A 27793-nucleotide genomic window follows, 5' to 3' on the forward strand; every position below is an offset into this window, starting at 1 on the left:
CTAGCCAGTGCCTGTGCCTGTGCCTGGCAGACTGGACGAGTGCTGCTCGATAAGAACCTGGCATTGGGTCTGGCGCTCTATATTAGGAACCTGAAAAAGAGAAAACAGCCATTAGTATGACAATCATAGCATAAGTTTCACTGGGAGTTGCAGTGCACTCACTGAGACCCTGTTTACAGCTGGTATTAAGATGCGTTTTGATCAATCGGATCACAAGTAGACGAGGGAGACGCATTACCGTTTACACCTGGTGTTTTCAAAGAAGTCTCTTTTGTCCACTTTCAACCACTACTGTCCTGATTTCTTTGAGAGGAGGGTCTATAGGCGGGTAAACCTAAGGTTTTTTCTAATGGACGAAATAAGCTTGCACAATTTACATATGAACGCACCCCAGAGACAAGGGAAAAACACACGGAGAGCATCAGCTTTAGTTTCTTCTCTGACCAGCCGAACGCTGTGAGTGTGTGTTAGAAATCAGGAATGGTGAGAGAACATTGTGCTTGGTACGATTTTCGTTTTCAAACCAAACTTGGGTCTTCAACCCCGTCTGGCTAGAGCGCTTCCCATAATGTTCACACATTAGGTCAGTAGACGGAGAGGAGGCGTCTTTTGTGGCTGTTCGACCACATGAGCGTTTACACTACGAAAGCAATCTGGTCGAATGCGTTAGTGGTTGAAAGTGGACAAGCTCAAAACGTTTCTGTTTACACCTGTGTTTAGCGTCGCCCGCTTGTGATCCGACCGATCAAAACGCATCTTAATACCAGGTGTAAACAGGGAAATGCTGAAATGCTAAAATATTGTTAGTGATGATATAAACTGTTAGACAAGAAAAGGTGAAAAAGTATTTTGTCAGTAAAACAACATTCCTGCTGAGGAAACTGAGTCACAAGCTGTAAAAAATAGACAAGCTGTGAAAACAGACAATCTGCTAAAGACGGCTTATTCTCAGTTATACTGCACTGAGAAGCTAGACCAAAGATGATAGTCTTACCTGAGGAACTAATTCAATGCCTTGGGCAGGCCGTGTTACTCCCTCTTTTGGTATGCCATTGTTCTGAGAATGGTGTCCTCCATCTTCGCCCTGTGGCACAGACCAGCTGTCCTGAGTCCCTTTCCTACAGAGGAAACTGAGACAAAATTCAAATGCATTTATTAATGTATTTATATAATGTATTTATTAACCTACGGTAGTGGGCAAAAGGGATCTCCAGCCAAGAAAAATGTGCATATTCTCCTTTTATTCACATATTATAAAAAAATATATTTTGTAAGCTTATTGCTAGTTGTGTTGGAGTCGTTTGTATCGTTTTATTTGTGATAAAGCAATGAAACATGCCAAATTGTGTCATTTTTGTCCAGGCTGTCATACAAAGAAATTTAAAAAACATGCAAAAACAAGAGAGAACCAATTAAATATTAATAACCGATTATGCTGTGGTCAATGCATGCCTTTTCCTGTGTTTTTTATGCATTTTTTTTGCATAGTAAAATAAAACCTGTAGCCTTTTTTTCTTTGCCAAATAATTTTGTCAGATAAATACCTTAACCAAGCTTAGTGTTTAGCTCTTCCCTCATATTTAATACATTAAAACATTATACAATATGTTCCTCATAATTTGATGGTTTGATCAAACTTGTAGGGTCATTAAAAACATGATATCCCTCTGGACATCACTTTTGGCCACTACTCTATATTCATATATATTTATCTATTTGCATTGAAGTAGTATGTATTTATTATGCTTATATATACTGTATATATGTGAAGTGCAAAATGTGTGCATGTAGTTCCATGACAGCATCTAACCAAAAGCTCCATTACCTGCGCCGATATCCGAACATGAGGAAGAGCACGCAGAAAATGATGCAGGCCATCCCAATGTGGATGCCAACCACAATACTGCTGACCGAGCTCTCTACACCCCTGCAGTTACAGTGAGTTTCCTCTCCTGAACCAAAGAACACGATCATTACACAGTGCACTTAAAAATAATTAACGCTTAAGTGCGCCAAAGCAAATGCTGATTTACCTGCTCTGGTTTTAGCACTAGTTCCGTCCTCAGCCAGTGACACGAGTTTCTTTGAACAGTCACTCTCTCCATTGCCATTGTAGGCCACCAGTTTGACTTCGTACACAGCACCGGGGTCTATGGGGGAAAAAAAACGGAAATGGTCAGCATCGCACTGTAAATCAATCACAGATACTCGTGCATTCGCCTCCAGCATGTATACGTTGAGCTGGTTTTGTTGACTTAGCAGACACGGTGGAACTATTGATCAGCTGAGTCATAAGGATTGAAGTCTGGTGTAAAACCTGCTGGCTATTATGCTCCTACTTTGGCACTTTTCTTTGTATGTGTTATAAGATCTGCTTTCATATCTCAATTTTCACTCCTGAGTTCTAGGAAATTCACACACTTGTCACGTAATAATACTAGGAAATATTCTTAGAGGAGTGTTTGCTCTTCAGCTGGGCCGAACAAGGGAACATTTCTGCTGCCACTGTACAAACATAATGGCTTAGTGAAGCGAGAGAGCTTTCAGTATAAAACATTTTTAAAAAGCAGGGGAATCTGATGGATTGTTGTGCTTATTATGCGGGAAAATTCTATAGGAAGGAGAAACAAAGTAAGAATTGCATTATATAAAGTACAGATGACAATAAAGCTATTGAATGACTTGTACCTCTGAAAGTATTTATACACTTAAAATATGGATTTTTGATGCCAAATAACCCCAAATAGGTAGATCCACATTTGTGAAAAAATATACTGGTATACATTTTCAGTTATATATCTATTTAAAAAATGCACACGGTGTGAGGAAAACCTTCAGATTCAATATTATATTTGAATATAAGTGCAAAACATTTTTACGGTTTACTTTGACAACCTTAAAACAAATTTTGTAATATATAAAATTCTCCCTATTTGAAAACCTATGACTTAATATATATTTAAAATGCATGAATTTAATTGCATTTGAAAAAAAAACAGCAAAACATATAGAATATATATTGAATCTATTGCTGCATCAGTAGTTTCACAAACAGAAACCCATTTTCCCTCACCGAGACGAGAGAAGGTGTGAGCGTTAACATGGCATGGCAACTGAACCGGCCCCTGGATCTCTCCGTGGGGGACCCTGCGGTAGGACAGTCGAAAACCCTCCGTTTTCCCAGGTTTACTGGGCAGCTCCCATAGGACCTGGACTGCTGTGGTGTTTATTGCTTTGGTGAAAAATGTAGGTGGACTGGGCACTAGATGGGACAGAGAGAGAGAAACACCATTATAATGAGCTCAGAGGAACAATCAGTCATTCAGGCGGGTGGGCAAAAAGGAAGCCGTTCTCAAACATCTGTGACAAATCAGAGGGAAAGGACATGTGTGTGGACAGAAACTGCTGACGTGGCTCAGAGAAGAGACAGCGGCGGAGAGAGGGGGATAGTTTGAAATTGTAGTGACCTAAGCAAAACATGAACCGAACGGCATACAGTGTGCAATCTGTATGTGGCTACATACCGCCCCCTAGTGTTGTGGAAACAACAGTACTGGAGCGTTCACTGGCACCCAGTGGAGAGTAGGCCTTCAGGTAGATGGAGTAGGTGGTCGCAGGTTCGAGGTTTGTGAGGTCATGCTGAAATGTTGTCTTACTCACAGCCTCCTGTAGTTCTTTACTCTCAGGCTCTGGAAACAAAAGTGCACAGATTATGTAGCGCATTAGCCATTGGTACACTGTAAAACATTATCATTGTTTTAACTGTAAAAGACTGTAAAAACCTGTTAATTGGTTCACAGGTAAACAAGTGTAATAAATCTAACAGGACATTTCATGTAAGTTTACAGTAAAATACTGTTAATTTTACAGTTTTTGCAAGTGTAAGTTATGATGTTTCTTTTTGTTATTAGTCGTGTATATTTGGATCTTATATTACAACTTATGTTGTTAAATTAATGTTTATTGCAATATTTCCGTGTCATAAATTACCATGATTGTGTTTTGTGTTGATTTGTGCTCATTTTATATAGTAATATTTACCTCAGCGTGAGCAAAAGCTACTTGTGTTGTGATGAACTTAGATTCATCACGTGTCTTTTCATTACCAGCTGTTTTTTGGTGGTTTTCAGTGTATTATTAAAGGTTTTAGTACTTCAGTAGGATTGTATATTAAAATTATCCGGTAACGAAATATGTTTTTTACTGTAAATTAAAGTTCTGTAAAACCTAAAATGTTGCTACCATCCCAGCTGAAGAAAAACTAGAAACCCACATAGAATTTGTAATGGTTTTAATGGTTACAAAGGGAATAGTATTGGTTTTAATGGAAACTGTAATGGTCCCTGTGGGTCTCTACTGGTAATAAGTTGCATGTTAAAACCACTAAATCCTAATGGAAATGTATGGCCCAAAACACACTACTGGACAGGGTTGCCAGGTCTGTGTAATAAAACCAGCCCAAACGCCAATCAGAAATAGCCCAAAACTAGCCCAATGACCTTATCCAAATATCAAAACTCAACATATGCCACTTCCATACCTAAAATACATATTTTACAGTCACTGTAAAATATGTTTTATACACAATTTCGACTTGAAAATCACTAGTAATCATAAACAGTCTGTTTTCATAAATGAGCTCAAATCCCCTCCCTCACAAAACTCGAGCACAGTTTTATCTTTTGTAGAAATGTAAAATGTAATCCCCTTGATCACTTGGAATCCGATATAGAGCTAATTTATTATTTATAGTTTTTTTTTTTCTTATAAATTAGTTTTACACAGTATATCCTTTAGACCTATGTATGCTTGGGCTGTTAGAGAAAATATAAAAAATTACACAAACGGAAATGATAACAATACAATAAACTGTAGCTGTGTTAAAAACAGTCAGCTAAAGGCAGCTACAAGTATTATGTGGTTAAATATCAAAATAACTCCATCGTATTGTACACTAGAGTTGTGTGGGGTGGGGGTAAATTGAGCTTGATGTGCTATGACGTCACAATCGTGTTGCATTGTGGTCTTTGCATCTGCCTGAAGTGTTCATATTGAGTAGACTCGCTCCCTCTGTCACAATCGAGGGGTCGAGGGTTTTTCCAAATAAACTTCCACTGCCCACTTGATAAAAGGGGCTTTCTCAACAGGTAGTTCTAGGAACTTAGTTATCGGAAATAACCACCAGGGCGGTTCCCCATGGGTTGTTTTCCTGCTTCATTAGTTTACGATCTGTTTAGCAGTCCTGTCTAATACGTTATTAGATAGAACTGTTATACAAAGAAAGTAGACAATATGAAAAAGTATTAGCGTCTGCCGTGTGGTTGATAGCCAATGTCGCAAGCTGGGCAGAAATACATAATCATGTTTACCTTGGTCCCCTCAAAGTTGCTTTGGATTTTCTCTTTAGTGTAAAGTTTGAGAGGTCCATCTAACACTGTTAGTTTCTGGAGTAAATATATAGACTATGTGTGTAGATGGATTTTAAAAAAAATGGCGGGTGCTCGTGTTTCACATGCGATTGGCCAATCAGCGTACACTTACATCACTGGTAGTTCCTTTTGTGCTGGGTTAGATCCTACTCTGAAGTAGGAGCTAAATTAGTTCCCCCAAAAGGAGTTTCTACGACTAAAATTGTCCTAGTTCCTGCATTGTGAACACGCCTAAATCCGGGTACTTCCAACAATAGTAGGAACTATGAAAAGGTGCGAAATCCCCATATGTTGTACGCACTTCAAAATGGCCCCGAGTGGAAGTGCCTGGGGAAGTTTGCGAGTGTATGTCTAAAAGTGGAGTTGAAAGCAGCCCAGAACTCCCGAGGCACTTACCGCCATATTTGCGGATGTGCAGCACATATCCGATGATCCCGTCGGTGATTTCAGCCGGCGGCTGTGTCCAGGAGAGCTGCAGGGTGGTTTTAGACAGAGCTGTGGCTTTCAGGCCCTGAGGGGAATCGGGCAGCTCTTTGGCCAGGGATACAGCCAGACGGGCACTGGCCTGGTTTGTGCCCGCAGAGTTTTCAGCGATGCACTGGTATATGGCCTCATCCTCTGATGTGATACGAGTCACGGCCAGGGTGCTAAAACATTAAACATTACATTTGAACAAATCGGTTACACTGTGTTTTAAGGTGTCCATGTTACAGTAGAATTATGCATTTTAAGTACTGTGTAATAATAATTAACTACATGTACTTACTATAGGGCTAGGGTTTGGGTTTGTTTTAGGGTTAGTTGCATGTAATTATGCATAATTTATAGTTATTACTACAGTAACTACATGTAACATGTGTAACAAGGACACTGTAAAATAAAGTGTTTCCAAAAAAATCTGTAGTGTGAACATTCAATTTGGATGAAAGAATATAAAACAGGTGAACACTGACATCTAGTGGACAGAAGTAAGTAATGCATCCAGATACTAAATGGACCCTTTTCACATTTCGGGGTTCTCAGAAGCAGAAGAATTGTTGTATTCCCATTCGCTCCAAAAGCAAAAGAAAAAGCGCAAGATAGTGTTTCCACGACTTTTCAAAAGAGAGAAAAAATATCGAGCGATTGATTATGTTGGTCAGAAGAGAGAAAGATGTAATATTTTGTGTAACTCCCTCAGCCGTTTGTATGAGAAAGCTTAATAATTGTTTTGTCATTTAATGCCAAAGTAATATAAGGCAAAGTATAGCATTGTAAATGTGTATTACATTTTTTAAACATGAAAATCTAAGAAATCTCTACTCGATTTGCAATGTTGATTACTGTGAAAAAGGGTCCATAAAGCGGCTGAAATATTATGTTTATATTGTTTTTATAATGTTTTTTTACAACAACAAAAAAAGAATACAGTAAAAGAGAAAATAATATATACAATAATAATAAATTAAAAATACAAAAATATAAATAGGTATTTAAACATATAAACAGAAAACATTTTCAAAATCTATAGCCTACATTTTTGTATTTGAAGATTGTTTTGTGTGTGTGTGTGTGTGTGTGTGTGTGTGTGTGTGTGTGTGTGTGTGTGTGTGTGTGTGTGTGTGTGTGTGTGTGTGTGTGTGTGTGTGTGTGTGTGTGTGTGTTAATTTATGGCTTGTGTATTTCAGCAGTAATTGTGTGTTACTGTTGATGTGTGTGAGTCTCCTACCTGTTATTGTTAGTGAGTTTGACATTGTCACCACCAGGCATGAGTATCTTCCCATTCTTCAGCCATATGATATGAGGTTCAGGAACACCCTGAGCCACACACGTGAACACAGCACTGCCCCCTGCTGGCTTGGACACAGACTGCGGCCACTGAATGAACTCTGGAGGAGCTGCATGGGGAGACCAGGAACAGGGTTAGTTAACTCAACTTGATATAAAATACGTGTTACCTGAAATAAAATATTAAAAACTTATTTTACGTCAGCTAGCTGCCAAGGAAACATTTCTCACTTTTACTTAATTTAACTCGATATACCAAAACAAGTAAAACAAACTGAAATAATAAAACATATTATTATTATTATTATTATTGAATTAATAAGAAAATAGACATATTTAAAAAAAAATAAAAATAAAAAAAAAGAAACCTAATAAAAATGTTAAAAAATTGCTAAAACATTAACAAACATTTTAATGAAAAGTAAAATATAAAATGTTCAATTATAATAGTATCGCAATGGTAAAATAAACTACAAAAAACAACCCACATTTATTTATTTAGCCAATTTGATAATGTAATTGGTAACACTTTACAATAAGGTCCAATCATTTTAAAGGTCCATTATTAAAATCAAGTGGTATTTGTTGACATTAACAAAGATGAATAAATACTGTAAATAAAAGTCTTGCTCATTGTTAGTTTGTGTTAGTTAATACATTAACTAATGTTAACTAATGGAACCTTATTATAAAGTGCTCCCATAATTTGTATAAATTATTATAAATGTATTATAATTCAGCAATTATTCATATTTGATCATGTTAGTTAATAAAAATAAAACTGTCCATTGTTAGTTCAGGTCCATTGAATAAAATTAACGCACAAATGTTGTACACTGCTAGTTCATTGTAACTAATATAATTGCCTAATGTTAACAAAAGAACTTTATTGTAAAGTGTTACCATGTAAATATATCAAAACCAATTGTATAAAATGAATGGTAGCACTTTATTTTACAGTCCTGTTCCCCATGAATGCGATGCACTTATTACAGTAATTACAATAACTGCAATAACTAATCCTAAACCTACCCACAAACCTAACCCTAACCCCTTGTATTTACCTTATATTTCCCAGTATTGTCTTAGGTATGTATACTATAAAATAAAGTTTAAAATATGTCTGTTTTGAATTTGTTTTCAGTTATGAGTGTGAAAATATTGTTCAGCACAGGCACAGAGACAAAGCTAATGTTTCTGTCTAACACTGAGACATTGCTATTTGGGCAGTATATGGCCCTTATAAAATGCACTAAATTCAAAAATCAGATCTTGAACTTAAACTCTAGTTTTCATAACTGCCCTCCATCTTCCCTCGTCTGGCTCAGCAGATGCAGATGCAGGTTCATCGTTCCGCTTGACACCCCTTCAGTGTCCGCACAATGGCCATGCATATATGTAGAGCTCTCCAGACCCCGGGACTATGCATCTCATTGATCTACTGACACCCACCACAACCAAACACCCCCAGACGAGCCCCTTCTCCCTGGGAAGAGGGTCCGAAGTAGTCTGTGGAGGTGTGGAAGGTCGTAGGTCAGGGGGAGCCCTATTTCAATAGAGAGCTATTAATCAGGCACCGATCTTTAAAACAGCGCAGCTCCCCCTTCAAATGAGGTCAAAAATTTTAAAACCGTTGGACAAAAATATAGATTTGGCAGATCAATATGAGCCGCAGAGAAGATGTTTAATTGGGTTTCACAGCTGATTGTTGTTTTTCATCATTGTGTCCTGAATACTATCTCTAAAGAGAATTAAACATGAAAAGATTTATTTTCAGAATCCATTTATAATGAAAGAAAGTTCACTTAAACGGTAAAAAAAAAAAAAAAAAAAAAAAAATTAAGAGCAAAAGTATACTTTTTAAAAGATATGGCCACCTCTAAAAAAGAATATAATATAAAAAAAGAAATATACATTAAATTATTATTTATCCTCCTTTTATTTATTTTAATTATTTATCATCTATCTATCTATCTATCTATCTATCTATCTATCTATCTATCTATCTATCTATCTATCTATCTATCTATCTATCTATCTATCTATCTATCCATCCATCCATCCATCCATCCATCCATCCATCCATCCATCCATCCATCCATCCATCCATCATTAGTAGTAGTAGTAGTATTTTTTTATTTGATGTTTAAATTATAATATTTAAATACTTTGTTTAGGTATTATGTGTGGTTATAAGAGTCTGAGATATGTATATGAATATATAAGTATATAAGTAAAAAAAAAACATTTTGAAATGTAAAACTACCTAATTATGTACTTGTTGGTTATTGTTTCTATTTAAGTGCTTTTTATGTATTGGTGATCTGTATTTTTATCACAAGAGGAGAAAAATAAATTATAAAAAATAAAGTAGAAGAAAAAAGGAAAAAAAATTACTCAGGAAATAAAATTTCTTTATAAAAGAAATGTCTATTTGTATAATGTAAATGACTTGAATGGACATACATAAAGTATTAAAAACATAAATTATTTAAAAAAAAACATAATACTAATAAATTAATAAATACATAAAAATAGATATCAAAATATTTTTGAGTTTTTAAAACAGGCACAAAAAAGGCTTAAAACGCCAATAACCTGAGGTTAGAATAGCATGACAAGACATCAAGTACTGCTATAAAAACACAAAATTCATCATATGGGTCCTCGTAGGCCTGAGATGAAAAATGCAGCCTTTAAAAACACTTCACTGGGTTCTGCTTAGACATTAGGGTCAAAGTGAAAAGTGGGAGGGGCTGGAGGGGTGTGTGTATAATGAAACTATAGCAGGACACAATAGGACAGAGGTCACTTCAGACCTCCAGACACAATCTGAATGTGTGTGTGCGTGTGTGTATGAGGAGGGGGTGTCATTCATCAGCCACGTCATTGTGGTTCTCCTCTCTCCCAAGAAGCACTTCACACTTGAACCTGAGTAGAACTGTTGATGAATAGACATCCTTGAATAGAAATGTTTGAAACTGAGGACAGACTAAATAAAGGCCTGGAGAGGGAGCTGATACATGCCGCATCTGTCCTGCTGATATACACAACTGGCCCAATGTTTGGAATAAATATGTTTTTGAAAGGCTGTATGTATTTCACCAAGCAAAAACAGTAATACATACCAATTTAAAATGACTGTTTTCTATTTGAATATATTGTAAAATGTAATTTATTCCTGTGATCAAAGCTGAATTTTCAGCATCATTACTCCAGTCTTCAGTGTCACATGATACTTTGATTTGCTGCTCTTTATTATTATTATCAAAAAATTGTGTTCAAATATTAAAATAGTTCTTATTATCAGTGTTGAAAACAGTTTTTACTGCTTAATATTTTTGTGGAAACTGTGATACTTTTGATCTTTTTCTTTTTGTAAAGATGTATTAATTAGGAATATCACTCTAAAAAATGCTGGCTTAAAAATAACCCAAGTTGGGTTGAAAATGGACTAACCCAGCAATTGGGTTGTTTTAAGCAAACATTTAACCCAACCGCTGGGTTAAAACAACCCAATTGCTGGGTTAGTCTATTTTCAACCCAACTTGGGTTATTTTTAACCCAGCCTTAAATGTGAAAATATGCAAATGCACTAGGAGTATCCATATCTTCCCCCTTTTACTTTTGATCAATTTATTGCATCCTTGATGAATAAAAGTATGTATTTTTTTCTTAATCTTATACTTAACCTAAACTTTTGAATTGTATTATATCAGTTTCCAAAAAAATATTAAGCACACTTTAAAAAATGCTGGGTTAAAAACAACCAAGTTGGGTTGAAAATGGACCAAGCCGGCGAATGGGTTGTTGTTACCCGGCAGTTGGGTTAAATGTTTGCCCAACGTGCTGGCCAGTTTTATTTAACCCAACTATTGTTTAAAAATGACTGTATGGCTGTCTTAAAATTAACCCAAAGTAGGTTGGATATTAAAAATCAGACACAATTACCAGAGGCAACAATAATAATCAAAAGGCGAACATTTATCAAATAAATATTTGTTTAATTATTATTCATTCAACTTTTTAATAATGTTAATTTATTAAACCTATTTATAAATGTTCATTTCCAACATACTTTGGGTTCATTTTAAGCCAGCAATACAGTAACTTTTAAACAATAGTTGAATTAAATAAAACTACCCAGCAGGATGGGCAAACAATTAACCCAACCGCTGGGTTTGTCCATTTTCAACCCAACTTGGGTTGTTTTTAACCCAGCATTTTTTAGAGTGCAGTTTTCATAACAATAAATGCTTCTTAAGCTCCGAATCAGCACATTAAAATGATTTCTGAGGAAAACAGTTACTTTAAATTGTAATAATATTTTGAAATATTACTGTTTTTACCGCTTTGTTTACCATATGCACTGCATATGCAGCCTTGATAAGCATAAGAGACTTCTTTCACAAAGTAATTGAGATTATTTAATATCAGAAAATACATTAAAAAGTATGGGAATCAGAGGTACTTTACACTATGTTAATATAACATTAACATGGATAACTGTGGTATAAGTATGAAACTTTAGTGAAAGGTTTTCACGTTATAACACGCGTAGTCAAAAGGAATAATCAAAACCGCTATGGTTCTATTTCCGTCGGACTAAAGCATTTATATGGCATCTTAAAAAGACTTTTAGTGTTTTAGTCTGACTGAAATTAAACATGTGAACGCACAGTGAAAGTCAGCTATAAACAGAGCTCACACACACACACACATATGAAACACATGCACATGTCGATCTGTGACTGATTCAGATGGATTTATAATTTCATGACATGCAATTTCCCTTGCCTGCAAAGAGGAAGCAATCAGAGTACAATGAAATAACAGCGTCAGCTTTTGGGGGTCTGTTTTCCACTCCAACAACTAACCAGCTGTGTCTTTACAACCAGGGTCAACTGACAGCATCAGTGCCCAATCCATCTCATGTATTGATCAGTTATTCCTTTAGCAGGATCACAGATCCTGACCTTGAATCTGATCAGATTCCTCATTCATTTCATTCTATTGTGTGACTTCTGCAATCAATTAATATTGCTGAAAAACATGGCTGCCTCTTGATGTGTAATACTTTCATACAAAAAAACAAAATAAGACTTGACTGAACTGGTTCTTGAAAGCAATCGCTGGATTTCAAGCCAAATGTATTGACTTAAATCAATGAGCTCCATGTTCAATATGAATTGTATCAGAAATTTAACTTTAACAAGTCAATGCCCTTTCATTTTGTCATATCAAAAACAACCCAGGGTGCCGATAATGGAAGGGATTCCCTCGTCACAAAGATGTTATACTGTCATAGTCCCTCTCTTGAACTTCGTCGCCCGCTGCCTGACCACCAGCTGGGATGGGAACAACTGCCCTCATAATGCTATGGAAACTGTGGGGGAGGGTCAAGAAGGACCACCACCCTTCCTCATTTGAGGACCATCCATTTTGCTTGCTCCTCCCACTCTGCTTCATCACCTGTCCGTCAGAGGAGACCCCCTCTCTACTAAAAGAGCTTCCTAGGCCAATGTCAAAGGTGAGAAATGAGAGGGCAGAGGTGAGAGGGGATACCTCGCCCCTCCCAAAACATACACAAGCACACTAGGAAAACTGCTCTTTGCCTGTCTACCCTTTTGTTCTCTATTGTCCACATCCTGGCTCAGCATCTGTCCTTCAACCTGCATGGCTGTGTGAAAGTGCAGACCTCACTTCCACAATGAGCTGAGAGTCTGGAGGACAATAACCTTTCATGAACAGACTTCGAACTTGACCAGGATGTGCTGATTTTACCTTTGTGACTGGCAGACGGACTGACAGAAGTTATCAAATGTGTTTGCTGAAATATCCATATTCCCCTTTATGCTTCTTCTTTTGAATTTCTATACTTGTCCATCAAGTTAAAATCATTTAAAACAGCTGTTTAAATCGTTTTAAAATAAAAAACAACAGTGAAATTGTAGCGGTTTAAAATAAGGTTCAATTCATTAACATGGGTATATGCATTAGGTAGCATAAACTAGCATTTAACAACACTGTAGGAGCATTTATTCATTAGAATTAATGTTAATTTCTACATATACTACCGTTCAAAAGTTTGGGGTCAGTGAGATATTTTTTTAATGTTTTTTAAAGAAGTCTCTTCTGCTCACCAAGGCTGCAAAATGAGTAAAGCAACAATATGGTGAAATATTATTACCATTTAAAATGTTTTCAATTTGAATATATTTTAAAATGAATTTTCAGCATCATTACTCCAGTCTTCAGTGTCACACGATCCTTCAGAAATCCCTCTAATATGCTGATTCGCTTATATAAAGAAACATTTCATCTTATAATCAGTGTTGAAAACAGTTGTGGAAATGTTTTTCAGAATTCTTTGATGAATAGAAAGCATTTATTTGAAATAGAAATCTTTTGTAAAAATGTACATTTCTTGGCTGTCTATTTAATGCATATTAGCAGAATAAAAGTATTAATATCTTTAAAACAAAAACAATAAAATCTTAATGACCCCAAGCTTTAGAACAGTAGTGTATACTAGTAGATTTGATCATTTCAAGTTGCATAAGTTCCTGTTTATTCATAATAATTAACAATATCATAGTACATTTTAAAATGAGTTGCTCATTGTCAGTTGCGTTGATGTTAACAAACTGAACCTTATTGTAAAGTGTTGTTAATAAAGTATTCTTGAGCAATTCCTTAGTATGCAATTTCATTTCTCTTTCTCGTTACTCTAAAACTGACTTACTTCATGAGGCTTTCCTCTGGGTTTGTTGGGAAGGTTTTTGGTTTCCATTTTGGAGAAATAACCTAACCTAATCTCTTTGTTCCCATCTTACACAAAAAGAGGATCAATAAATGAATCAATACATTCAAGATTACCTCCCCCAAATGGCTTCACTGCCAATCCTGTTGTAAAAGACTGATAGGGGTGACTATTGATTGATCAGGCTTAAGCTGGACATTTGGGACACGGATAGATAAAGCACACCTGGGTGCAATTCCAACAACAATTTAACAAATGAACAGATGCATAAAGCTTAAGGACAAGAGGATAATCTACATTATCCCAGGAGCAGATATTCAGTGTCTCCTGGACATCACCTTTACTGCGTAAGATGTTAAAAGACATGATTATGCTTATGTTAACATGAATAAGAAGCATAGATCTTCCCAGCTACTGACTGTGTGTGTGTGATATTAAATATGACTTTTGTACTTCACCCTCTCAAGGATGATCTACCATTTGTTCTCATGTTGTTTTTTCCTAAAGACCCCCAGTGTGCAGCTACTTTGAAGATAGCCAATGAGAGGAGCATATATATACCTCAGGGATATATGATCAGGTTGAATGTAAGGACAGTATCAGGGTGATGGATGAGCTTTGTCATTGTGGTGTTGAAGGGGGGATATCTCCTAACAGCTGACTTCATTACCCAAGCTATTCCTCTCAAGCCCAGCTGGACAGCACCAGCAGGCCCTAATTACCATAATGGTAGTCAGAGTCTCACACCATCAGACCCAAAACAGAGTGAGTGAGAAAAAAAAGGGCAGAGAGAAGGGAGGGCCTTAATATTGACTTCTCCTGCTGTGCTGACCAGTCAGCTTTCAAGGGTCATGTTCAAAACCAATTCTGCTTGACGCCTAGCCATTATAGCACTTGACAAACACTTCATACTTTCATATATATACACACACTAAAGATAATAGGCTGGTTATGTTGTGCTCAGTGAAGTGTGCAAATAATAAAATTACTGTAATAGTGGTGCTTTGTGAACTTGTGTCACAACAAATCCGGATTGAGCAGTGTGGGGTCAGCTATTACTTCCCACATGGGTTTGGACCATTCACGAAACACTGAAGCTAAAACATATACTTATGTGATTCAATACTCTAACATTCACATTTTTTTTGAAAGAAATGAATATCAAGGACGCATTAAATTGATCAAACATGATATTAAAGTCATTTATAATGTTACAAAAGACTTCAAATCAACCCTGTTCTTTTGAACTTCCTATTCATCAAAGAATCTCGAAAAGAAAAATGTATTTTTCACATAAATATGAAGCAGCACAACTGTTTTCAACATTGAACAAGGAAATGTTTACCAAATCAGCATATCAGAATGATTTCTAAAGGATCATGTGACACTGATGACTTTGCAATCATGTCAATAAATTACATTTAAAAATATGTTCAAACAGTTATTTAAAGTTTTAAGTATTTTAAGTCTTTATTTCGATGGTCCACTTTAGACATTCTACTAACTATAAGTAAGTTATTAGATTCATAAGAGTTTGTAGACTGTCTGCTTAAGCGAGACACTACAAGCAAAAACACTGTTTTGCATCTGTCAATTTTAAAATTCAGGGCTTTTTGGCTTTTCATAAAGTGTTTTTGTCAGACTAGTGCAAAGAAAACATCCAAGATATACTGTATCTTTTATAGCACTTTATCTATTTGCGTCTGTAGATTTCAAGTACATATCTTTGAAGGACGTTTTCTCAAAATGAGTTTTTTTCTCCAGCTCAGAAATCTCCACTTTAGTATCACTTTACATACACCGTTTTATATTCTCATTTATCTATATTCTTGAGGTTTTTACAGAGGGGTCTGTCCATGTATAATTTTCCTGATTTTATACATTTTATTCCTAAAAAAAATATTTCTGGCAGTTGATTAAAGTGATTAAAAGATATATCCAAAATCCCACCTATCAGGGGTGATTTAAATTTGACTTGAAAAAAATAATGAAAAAAGAATTTTGAACCTTTATCTAATCAGATTTGTGTTCTAGAAATGTATGCAAGTTAGTGCATATTTAATTCAATAATGACACATTTGCATATTTAAACATAACATTGTAATACAAAAAATATTTGCAATTTTTCATGTAATCAATTTCTAATGAGAGTTAGTTGACATGTAGTGCAAAGTTACTTATAGTTAGTAGAATATCTAAAGTGGACCATTGAAATAAAGTGTAACCAATTGGAATAATATTTCACAATATTACAGTTCTAAGTGTACTTTTTTGTTTTTGATCATTTAAATGCAGCCTTGGTGAGCATAATAGACTTCAAAAAAATTGACCAAGCCTAAACTTTTGAACAGTAGTGCCAAAATGAGAAGAAATCAGAAAAAAAAGTTGTTAAACCTGAGTGGACATTAAGTAATATTTGTCACATTATAATATCTTTAAAGTTTACCTTGCACTACCAGTCTGCCCAGTGCGGTACGCCTCATCCTGGTGCCCGGCCGGTTGGCAGCACACACATACACTCCTGAGTGCTGAAGGGAGACATCTGAGATCATCAGGTTCCCCGTGCCCAGCACCTGAATGCCCTCCACGCCAATGGATCTGCCATCTGATGGAAATTCATTATGAGAAGGGAATGAATTACGAGAAGTCCAGAACTATAGAACAACTAAGGGTGTGTCACACTTGTAGTTCGGTTCTCTTGGTGTTTTGGTCTGGACCAAAAAAGAAAATTATACATTTAGCCCTGGTTCACTTAGCGTTCACACTGTCATTTTTAACACCAAACCTAAAGATCCAAACCAAAAAGGACTTGTGAGTTGGACTTAATGTGCTCGTTGTATGTGCGTAGCTACAATTGATGCCATTTTAACAGCTGAGAACTCATGAAGAGCTTATAAGATGTGTGAAAGATTCAAAACTGCAGCAGGAAGTCCTCCGTTGCACACAAACAAAGATCTGCTGCGAGGAAATGCGGTTCTGTCGCCTGTACTGAACTGTAATGGGAAAACGTAGCTCATGTGATGAGAAAAAAACAAGTATTTTTGAGCATTCTGTCCTTTTCCGGGTTGCATCTTGTGACACCATGTCCTGTTTTTGGTTCATTAGATGTCTTTGGTTCATATTGCGTTCATATTTCAGTCGAATCGCACCAAAGTTGGTTTGGAAGAGGACAGAGACCCATCTTTTCAGGTGCGCACCAGGGTTCGGAAGACAGCGTTCACACTTATTAAAATGAACCGCACTGCAAGTTTGAACACCCTAAGTTATCCTTCGAAAGTTTAAGTATGAGGATTCCTACCTAGTCTACTCCAGGACACAATGGGGCGAGGGTTTCCGGTGGCAATGCACTCCAGGATGGCGGTCTGATGGACGGTAATGGTGAGGTTCTGTGGGCCGGACAGGATGACTGGTTCCATATAGGTGCGAGGGACACCTCCTGAGAGTAGCAGAACAAATAAAGAGATGATAAGACTGGAGCTAAATTACAGATCACTCATACAAGGATGACATTTGACATCATGACATTTGAGGTAATCAATGGTTGTGTCCTTCGTCAAATCTCATGTTCAATACAAACATAATATAGCACAATGCAGGCCTTATTTACTGGATGAACCGAGTTTAAGGTTAAGGTACATGCAATCTGAGGTGTTTGTCAGATCAAGGTTGACTACTGACCGGTTACGTTCAGATAGGCCTCATGGCTGTTGCGGATGTTGGCGATATTGGTGGCGACACAGCGGTAGATGCCAGCGTCTGATTTCTTAACTCCTGTAATCTGCAGAATACCCATTGGGAGAAGTGTGTACCTGTGGAGAAAGAGTAACGCGAATGAGCGATTGTGAGGAAGAATATAATGAGAGACTGTTTGCTAGGACCATGTTACCTGTCATCCGAGGTTCCAAGCACAACACGGCCCTTCTCCCAAGTGATGTTGGCCTCAGGAATGCCACTGACCTGACACTGGAAGCGTGCAACACCTCCCTCATCCACTGACATGGACTCTGGGTGAGTGTGGAATTTAGGGAGAGCTGTGGGACAAAGAGAATTGAGTGAGATATATAATAATGATTCCATATAATAAATATAAAAAAAAGGTTAATATTAGTTGAGTGAGGTATGTTCTATTGTATATTCTGGTAACACATTAGTATGGGGAACACATATTCACTAACTACGACTTTTGCCTCAATAAACCCCTGTATTACTGCTTATTAATAGTTAGTAAGATACACTGTAAAAAATGATAGGATCAATAAGTTATGACTTTTTAATTTAAGTTATACAAGATTCAACTCAAAATTATAAGTCAGTTTAATGTAATCTAAATTGAAATGACTTGTACTTTTAAGTTGCTTTAACTTAAAAATTTAAGGCAGCAACTGAACTTAAGTTTTTAAGTTGAAATAGGTTGAATTTTTTTTACAGTGTAGCGTTTAAATTTAGGTATTGGTAGGATTAAGGGATGTAGAATATGATCATGCAGAATAAGGCATTAATATGTGCTTTATAATTATATCCTAGTAATATGCATGCTAATAAGCTACTAGTTAATAGTGAGAATTGAACCCTATAAAAAAGTGTTACAAATATTATTTTAAACTTTCTATTAATCGAAAAATGCAGAAATGTTTCACAATTTACACAAACATATAAAGCAGCACAACTGTTTGATAATAATCAGAAAATCATCATATTAGAATGATTTCTGAAGGATTGTGACACTGAAGACTGGAGTAATAATGCTGAAAATACAGTTTTGCATCACAGAAATCATTTTTTGTTTTTTTTTAAATATATTCAAATATAAAAACAGTTACTTTAAATTGTAGCATTGCTTCACAATATTACTGTTTTTACTATTTTTTTTATTCAAATAGATGCAGCCTGGGCAAGCATAAGAGACTTGAAAAACATAACATTTCACAGAAATATATATATATATACACTTTATATTACTTTTTTATATATACATCTTCCACTGAAGTATAAATGTAACAAAACTGTGAGGTTTCAATTATATATTCTTTTCATGTCAAGTAATTTTTTTCCTGTTTTGAGGATATTTCCATAGAACATTTTATTGTTTTCTATATATTTCCTAGACACTGAAAAAAAAACCCAAGATAAACATACACTCCAAAAAAATGGTGCTATATGACACTAAAAGTGGTTCTTGGCTCGTAATAATAGGAGAACCACTTTTGGTGCTATATAGCACCATATCTTAAAAGGTTCTGTATATTATAGCGGTGCTATATAGCACCTCAGCCAAAGAACCACTGAAGAACCACTGAAGCACCAAAATTGGTGCTATACAGCACTTAAAGAGGTTCCCCTATGATTACGAGCCAAGAACCACTTTTAGTGCCATATAGCACCATTTTTTTAGAGTGTATGTATTTATTAAAAGATGCTTTGCTGTAAGAATTCCACGTGGTATAACAATTATTCTACTTTCACACGTGGTGTGTTACCATGATAACTTGATATTGGCATCTAAAATGTTGATTTTCATTGGGGATGTAAGACGAGGTGCCAAGAGCATTGTGGTCTAAATAGCCTGGTCATTCATATAATCAATAGGTAGGGGTGTTGGAAGAAGGGCCTCCCAATGAGAGTTCATTGCCATGGTAACGTAGTACCTTCTGGGCAAGCATGTAGTGACAACTATAATTCTACAGGATTATCACCCACCCTACTGCTTTTATAGGACCAAAGGGAGAGCCAGAGGAAGATGGGAAAGGACAGAGTAAAAGCAGAGACATTGGACATTGGTGCTGCCACTATATCACTGTATTTCTCACATAAACAATTAAAAGTATAGGCAAAGCAGTTGATAACTATCCCCTGAATGATCTGCCCATGTTTGAGATCTGCCCTCCTCAGTTACTCACAGGCAAGCTGCACACGGGCCTTGCGGCTGACCAGCATGCCGTAGTGGTTCTGTGCGGCGCAGTAATACTCTCCAGCATCGGTAGCATCTCCATCCCGTCTCTTCTGGAAGCTGCGGATCAGGAGCGTGCCGTTGGATAGGATCTTCGCCCGACTGCCAACTCCCATAAGCAGCGGCGCTCCGTTCTTATGCCACGTCACCGTGATGGGACCCTCGCCTTCCACCCTGCAGTCCAGCATCAACGGCCTGTCCCGTACCGCGATCACATCACTGGGCTCCGTAAGGAAAGCCAGCTCAGATCCGTCACACAAACCTGAAAGTGAGAGAGGGATAGAAGGTCAGAACACACCCGAAATCCTAAAAAGTAAAGATTGTATGTAAAATAAATGGTCAACAATGCAGAAATGAGATATAGTGGTAACACTTAACAATAAGGTTGTATTAGTTAACATTAGTTAATGCATTAGCTAACATGAACTAACCATGAACAACACCTCTGTTCAGCATTAGTTAATCTTTGTTAACATTAGTTAATAAAAATCCAGCTGTTCATGGTTTGTTCATGTTAGTTCACAGTGCATTAACTAATGTTAGCAAGATTTTAAAAATGCATTAGTAAATGTTGAAATTAACATTAACAAAGATAAATAAATGCTTTATAAGTGCAGTTCATTATTAGTTCATGTTAACTAATGTAGTTAACTAATGTTAACTAACAAACCTTATTGTAAAGTGTTACCGAAATGGTTATGTGTAATAAACATGAATGGTGACTATCAGGTTTAAAAGGCATTTATTATTCAGCAGGATCATAAATCTGACTCCTCGACAAATGAATAAGAAGAAGAAAACTGAGCTGTATAATGACAACTTGTTTCCTGTGAAGCTGCTTTATAGTTTAATCGACTCGCATGAACTCGCATTGCAATATGAACTAAACTGATTTGAGCTGAATATTGACACTATTTGCTTCATAACTAATGAACATTGTGACATTCACACTGTTATTGAACTATACTTAATAACACTGAACTGAATAAAGCCACTACTGTTTTTTAGTGCTGCTTCAGGGCTTAAATTGTATTCGTAATTTTGCAACATTCGTTTCTTGTTTATTACTGTGAAGCTGTATATTGCATAAAGCAATATAGACATAAATGTGACAACTTCTACAGACAAATTTAGCATGATTTTTAGCTAGTGAAATATGTTTTACAAAAGCTAAAATGTCCTTAAAAATCTGCAACTTTCAGAGATTTTGAGTTTATGGTATCCATGTGTTTTTGTGTTTGTTGCATAGGTCGGTGTTCTTTGTCACTTCAAGACTCAAACTACAAGGAAAATGCCAAAGTGAAAGCTCTTTCCATATCCAAAAAAAGGACTGACGTCATTGTGAGCTTTACCATCTAAGCATATTTACTCAGTATCATCAAAACAAACCTGATCATCACAATAGAGACAAGCGCAATGCAGCCAGTGAAGCATAGAGGGCTGCGACAGGGATGGAGAATTAGGGTGAGTTATGGGGTCAAGTTAGAGGAATCTCTTTTGAGTAAACCCACCCTGATGACAATAGGCCTGTGACGACACCCTAAAAAACAACTCTCGGTAACCACCAGGAGCCTTCTGCACCTCTCTCAGTCTGGACCATCTGCCCCCCACTTATACAAACCCCCACCATTGCAAACCCCCCAGCGGTCACATTTTCCATTCAGTCTGATTCCAGGGTGACTTTCCCATGCCACTGGCTCACCCCAGTCCTCTCTCATTGTCAACTCACTACATGGCCATTCCACACATCTTCTGTGCTTTTCATATGGAGAACTCCAGACCTAAAGCAACCTTTAATGTGACCTCTGGAGATGGCCGGTGTCTCGGCAGCTGTTATGTCAAAGTCTGCTCTTGAACTTGCATTAGATGAGATGTGAAGTAGGCTACCTTCCTTCAGCATCTGTTAGGTGGATACAACCCACCCCCCATTCAATATGCACAAAAATAAACTCATTTCTGACCACTGGGGTCCTCGAACGCCACCTGCACTTGATCATGACAGCCATACCATGAATGTCAACCGATAGAGTCTTAGTTATAGGGATTGATCAGCCCCCCCAAAAAAGTCTCAGTGTGTTTTTGGACCCCATTTGCTTCCATTGTATGACAAAAACAGTTCTTTAAAATGTGTGTGCAGAAGAAATAAAGCCATAGAGGTTTGAAATATCATGAATTATGACAGAATTATCGTTTTTGGGTGAACTATCCCTTTTAAATTCATCTAGCTGTGTATTATTTGACAATTTAGAGCTGTAACAAAATATGATGTGTTAGGCTTGTATATAGGGATAGATTACCTTTACCATCACCAAATTCTAACTTAAAATGAATGTTTAAAAACACTAATAAGCAAATCATTATTTCATACTGTGCATTATAATGTTTTGATGACTAAAATGACTACTTGATTTATGTTTTATTTTGACTTTATTATCAGTTTGATCCAGAACTATAAGAGTGTTGTTTTACTCTAATAAGGCTGCCTATTTTGAGTGCAAACTTTAGGAAACCTCTGCTGCAAAAACTGACATTAACCATGACAACATGATCATATAACCTCCATCTTCTCTTGGACAATATCAGTACTTGAGTCTATAAACTAGTTTTCCACTGAAGGGAATATCTGGGATGCTCCTTTTGCTCCCTGTTTGCTCACGCACTGAGCAGATGTAGATGGTACAAGTCTGTCTCTTCCTTTTTCCTTTTTATGAGGGCTGGCTTACATCTGACCCTTCCCTGGCTTACTGCACCCGAAGTGTTAATGAAATTCAGAGGTCCCAGGGGAAAGGGGGGGTTATGTCACACAAGCTGGATTCACAGATATAGAGTATAACACATGGGCCTAGGCAATAAAGGTATGGGTGTACAAATATAATATACATTTCCACTTGATATTTCCAGTTAAATAAGGAAATGTGATAGCACGGATATAGATGGACTGGATCTTAGAGAACAATACAATTTATTAATATACTGTTTTGTAAGAAAGAGGTTTTGTTTCTGCCCACCTCATAATGGAATCCACAATCTTTCCATTAGAGGAAAATTAGAGAAGTTTAGAGAAGTTTGTTTAGAGAACTCCATTAGAGAAGTTTGTCATTATACCTCAAACACTAAGATCTCCATGGTTTCCACAATGGTGATGATGGTGCATAGGGTTGATTATAAAGTCTAATAACCCTCTGCAACCTGCATGAGACCCGGGCAGAAGTGTGATTAAGAGCTCAAGTCTGGGGATAATTCTGATCATTCAGATGAGAGGTGGATAGAAACGGGGTTTTGGGGGGATTGTAGATGGTGTTCTGAGCAGCAGGAGATCCCCACCCATCCCCACCCCTTGGGCTGTGACCTCGGTCCCTAAAGGGTCATGAGAGAGTTGGTGAAGGGTGGATGAACAACGTGGGGCTTAAGGCACACAGCCTGTGTCCAGTCACACACACAGTCCCAGCCCCCAATTCAGGCCATTGTCCCCAGACTAAGGTTGGACCTGAACTTGACAAACTATTGTTGGAGACCAGACATTATTCTAATGTCCTTCGTCTCTCATCAGAGTCTCTGAAGGGTCAATGAGGCAAAGATCTGTAACACTCTCTCCATCACTTTACCATAATATACCATATTATATTATATTATATTATATTATATTATATTATATTATATTATATTATATTATATTATATTATATTATATTATATTATATTATATTATATTATATTATATTATATTATTATATTATATTATTATATTATATTATATTATTATATTATATGGATTATACTTTATTTTAAAGTGTATTTGTTACTATAATTATACATTTACTGAATAATAGTAGTACTGAGTAATAATAACTACATGTACTTACCATAGGGTTAGGATTAGGGTTTGGTTTGTTTTAGGGTTAGTTGAGTGTAATTATGCATAAATTAGTTATTACTATAGTAACTACATGTAACATGTAACAATGACACTGTTAAATAAAGTGTTACTTTAATATAATATAATATAATATAATATAATATAATATAATAGATATAATATAATATAATATAATATAATATAATATAATATAATATAATATAATATAATATAATATAATATAATATAATATAATATAATATAATATAATTAATATAATATAATATAATATAATATAATATAATTAATATAATATAATATAATATAATATAATATAATATAATATAATATAATATAATATAATATAATATAATATAATAATATAATATAATTAATAATATAATGTAATTAATATAATGTAATTAATATAATGTAATTAATATAATATAATATAATATAATATAATATAATATAATATAATTAATATAATATAATATAATATAATATAATATAATATAATATAATATAATATAATATAATATAATATAATATAATATAATATAATATAATATAATATAATATAATATAATAATATAATATAATATAATATAATATAATATAATTTAATATAATATAATTAATATAATATATGATTTATTTCTGGGATTCAGCAGCAGCCAAACTGTAGTACTTTTTTCACGATTCTATGATCAACAGAACAACATATATTTGAAGTAAAACTTTTTTTGTAACACTGCAAAGGTCTTTATTATCACTTTTGATACATTTAATGCAATTAAGTATTACTTTTTTTCTTTTTCTTTAATTAATTACGTCATACTGAACCCAAACTTTTGAATAATAGTGTACATATATAAATATGCACAGGTCTGTTTGGGCTAATCTGAAGAGAGAAAAAAAGAGATTTGAGGGGGATTTAGAACTGAAAACTCCAGAGCTATAAGTCTCAGGCCAAATATTCAAATTTTAATGCTCATTATAATTTCTATATGGGTCTCTGCTTTGTCCAGAGAAGATTTTAGCATTACTGAAACTGGCCTGCCACTTTGGAAAAAGTGATATATGCCTTTGAAAGAAATTCTAAATGCATATGAACATTCACAAATTCCTCTCGCTCTCTTTTTCTCCCATTATATCCATGGCAGCAGCAGGAGATCTAACGTAAACAATAGCTGAATAACTTGGGGGAGGAATTGTAAAGAAGCTGGGTGGAAAGGGGGGGGGATCGCGCTGCTCCGGGTGGGCTTCTTTTGACTCCATAATAGGAGTTAAATTCTTCCTGACTACAACAGCCACAAGCTGTCTACACAAACACTCCTTTGTGTTGGTCATTTGAGGCAAAGTTGTCTTTTGTTTAAACACTGATTGCCATTAGGTGGCACATGCCAAGTTCAAAGTCACACTTAAGAGGAAACAATCCCCTGCAGTTTAACCCCGCCCTCCTTATTAACCAATTACCACTCGCCAATTAGCTCTTTTGTGCTCTAATTTGATATCCTTTACTTTTCTGAAAACCTCAACCCCTGGTTTCACAGGCGAGGCTTAAGCTAGTCCTAGACTAAAATGCTGTTTTTAAAATATGTCAGTGCCATTGTTTTGTCAAGAGGCACACCAGGAATGTTTTTTCATAAATGCCCTAATTGAACTAAGGCCCAATCTAAGCCCTGTCTGTGAAACTGGGCCCAATTATCCGACTCTCGTGTTTTAAGATGCTATTTCTCAGACATATAATGGTACTCAGCCAAATATACAGTATGTCTTTCTATTAATTAGATAATGTCTGTAGGTCAACAGCTTTTTATGAAAAAGTCTTTCTCTGACATTAAACCTTTGGGTAAAATCAATAAGCAATATGCTCCAATTGCAGGGGGAGGACACCCCATCACCATGGCCTCAGGTCTTTAATTATTGGGATAAGGACCAGAAGGGGGTCCAGGGCTTCCATTAAGCCAATCTCATTAATGGAGCAACCAAGGGTTAAAATGTCCCTCTGCTGCAACATGTGAGTTTTAATGCCACCCTTAGTTCCTCTTTGGCTTGATGGACCCTGATGATTTCCCACCGAACCACCAAAACCAGTTTTAAGGCCTCTATAAACGAGCTAATTGTGTGGCCGATTAGCCAGCACATTGTATTATAGGTTATTACGGCAGCTTCATTACCGTGAGGAAAATGGGCATTGCATCCATTAGAGCAATGAATGTACAGACTGCTCTAAGTAAACATGAACACTCACAGCTTCTGTGGTGATCCACTAGAGATGGAAGTTATTTCCAGTATGCAATTGAAACTCATATTAGTTGGAGAAGCACACCATGTTGCTGTTTGGAAATGGTCCCTTTAGTAAGGTGTACAACTCTTACTCCTGCGGTGATAGAGACATCGGCCACCCACTGCAGCCTGTGCCCTGTGTGTGGATTACTGGATGGGTGTCTTGTCCGAATTAGTTGTATCCTATGCTTTCCGGAGTGATGAGGAGTCTGTGGCAGGATTATTCAGGCATGCAAACATAAACCTCCAACAGCTTTAAGACGATTTTAAATGTACCCCTGCTTCCCAGTACGGCTGGAGCAGTGTTATGGAGATCAGGGTGTTGGGGTCAAAGGGGGTGGGGAGAGGTGGCCACTTTTGTCTCCTTGGCTCTCTTTTCGCTCCACCCGCTTTGGACCGCTCCGCTGTCCAGGAGGGGGACCCCAAAGGTTAATACCGCCCAAGGTCACCGCAGCCCCTCTGTTTGTAAGGTCATCTGTTTCTCCCCCCCCGCCTCCCTGAGACTCCCTATCTCCTTCTGTTCAACTTTCACACTATGTTTATTTATTATTCCACAGGAGATTTATTCTGATCTGACCTCATGGTAATAACATCTGGTTTGAAAATAAACTGTTTTGATCCTGAGTCATCTAATCTCTCACTCTCTCTATTTTAATATTCAACCAGAACAAATTTTGGTTTCTCATAAAAATCTTAAATATCGAGAAGAATGCATTATTTCAGTATTGATGCATGATTTGATATGATTGCTCTACCCTGATAACTTGGTTTTTTTTTTCTTAACTTAAGAAAGATTCACGTAAAGAATACATTAATAAGATTATCAGATCAGACAAATTAACTTTTTTTGCATTGTGCTCTTTTTTTTATCGATTCTAGTTTTCTGTGTATTCTTTCAACACTTATGAAAACATTCTTCATCAAAATCTTCGTCACCATCCATTTAACTTGTCATTTCTACTATTTTAGGCGTTTGATTTTAATCAGCAATTAAACTTTAGTTTACAATTTTACTAGGATGAAATTTGTTACAGTGACTGTAACAAAATGAACTCTTAGTTGAGCTATTATGTTTAGTCTAGATATTACAATTACAATATTCAAATTTTAATGTGTTCAAACACACTGATATTAGTCATAAGTTCTCTATTAGGTGAGAAACACCCTGTGGATACTAATTTAACCAAGAAAACAAAAAACAGCATAGAGTAGGAAGAAGATGAATAGTAACAGCTGAAATTACTTTTATGAACTTTTAAAGTCTAAAGAGATGCAATATCTTTGTGCAACAATATTGCCCTGCATCAGGATAAATAAACTCTGAGACAAATGTATTTGGAGAAGCTAAAGGCAAGACTAAGCAAGTAAAATATTAATAGGCTACATATTAATATTGTAATATTTGAATTATAATTTATTAATGTAACGAACTACTGAGGACATATATCCGAATAAGAGCATCCAGACAGTTTGCAGTTTGTAGGCTAGTCGAAGTCTAATAAAAAAAATGCTATTCTTTTGATACATAACTCCAAATTTGATCTTTAAATCCTTCTGGTCAAAGTATGCTTCCAACGTATTTTTTTGTAAGAAGCCCCAAAGTGCACACAAATTGGTAAATATACTAAACAAAATGACTCAAAAGTATAGCTATAATATCTTTACAATGTAAAAATAAACAAGTTTATACTCACAAGAACCAACAAACGTCAGGAAGGTCAGTAAAATCCGTGGCTTCAT

General features: G+C 36.0%; 1 protein-coding gene across 1 annotated transcript; it reads right to left on the minus strand.

Moving 5' to 3' along the window:
• Positions 1-27793, minus strand: LOC307133828 (immunoglobulin superfamily DCC subclass member 3; the record flags this gene model as incomplete). The annotated part of the gene is made up of 14 exons (XM_079829127.1): positions 1-90; positions 995-1130; positions 1826-1952; positions 2034-2150; positions 3074-3262; positions 3525-3689; positions 5826-6076; positions 7138-7306; positions 16406-16564; positions 17258-17395; positions 17638-17768; positions 17846-17990; positions 19857-20168; positions 27748-27793. 14 exons carry the CDS (start codon positions 27791-27793, stop codon positions 1-3), a joined length of 2175 nt encoding a protein of 724 aa, XP_079685253.1.

This window comes from Gobio gobio (assembly GCF_949357685.1).
Source record: "Gobio gobio genome assembly, chromosome: 11".
Lineage (NCBI taxonomy): Eukaryota > Metazoa > Chordata > Actinopteri > Cypriniformes > Gobionidae > Gobio > Gobio gobio.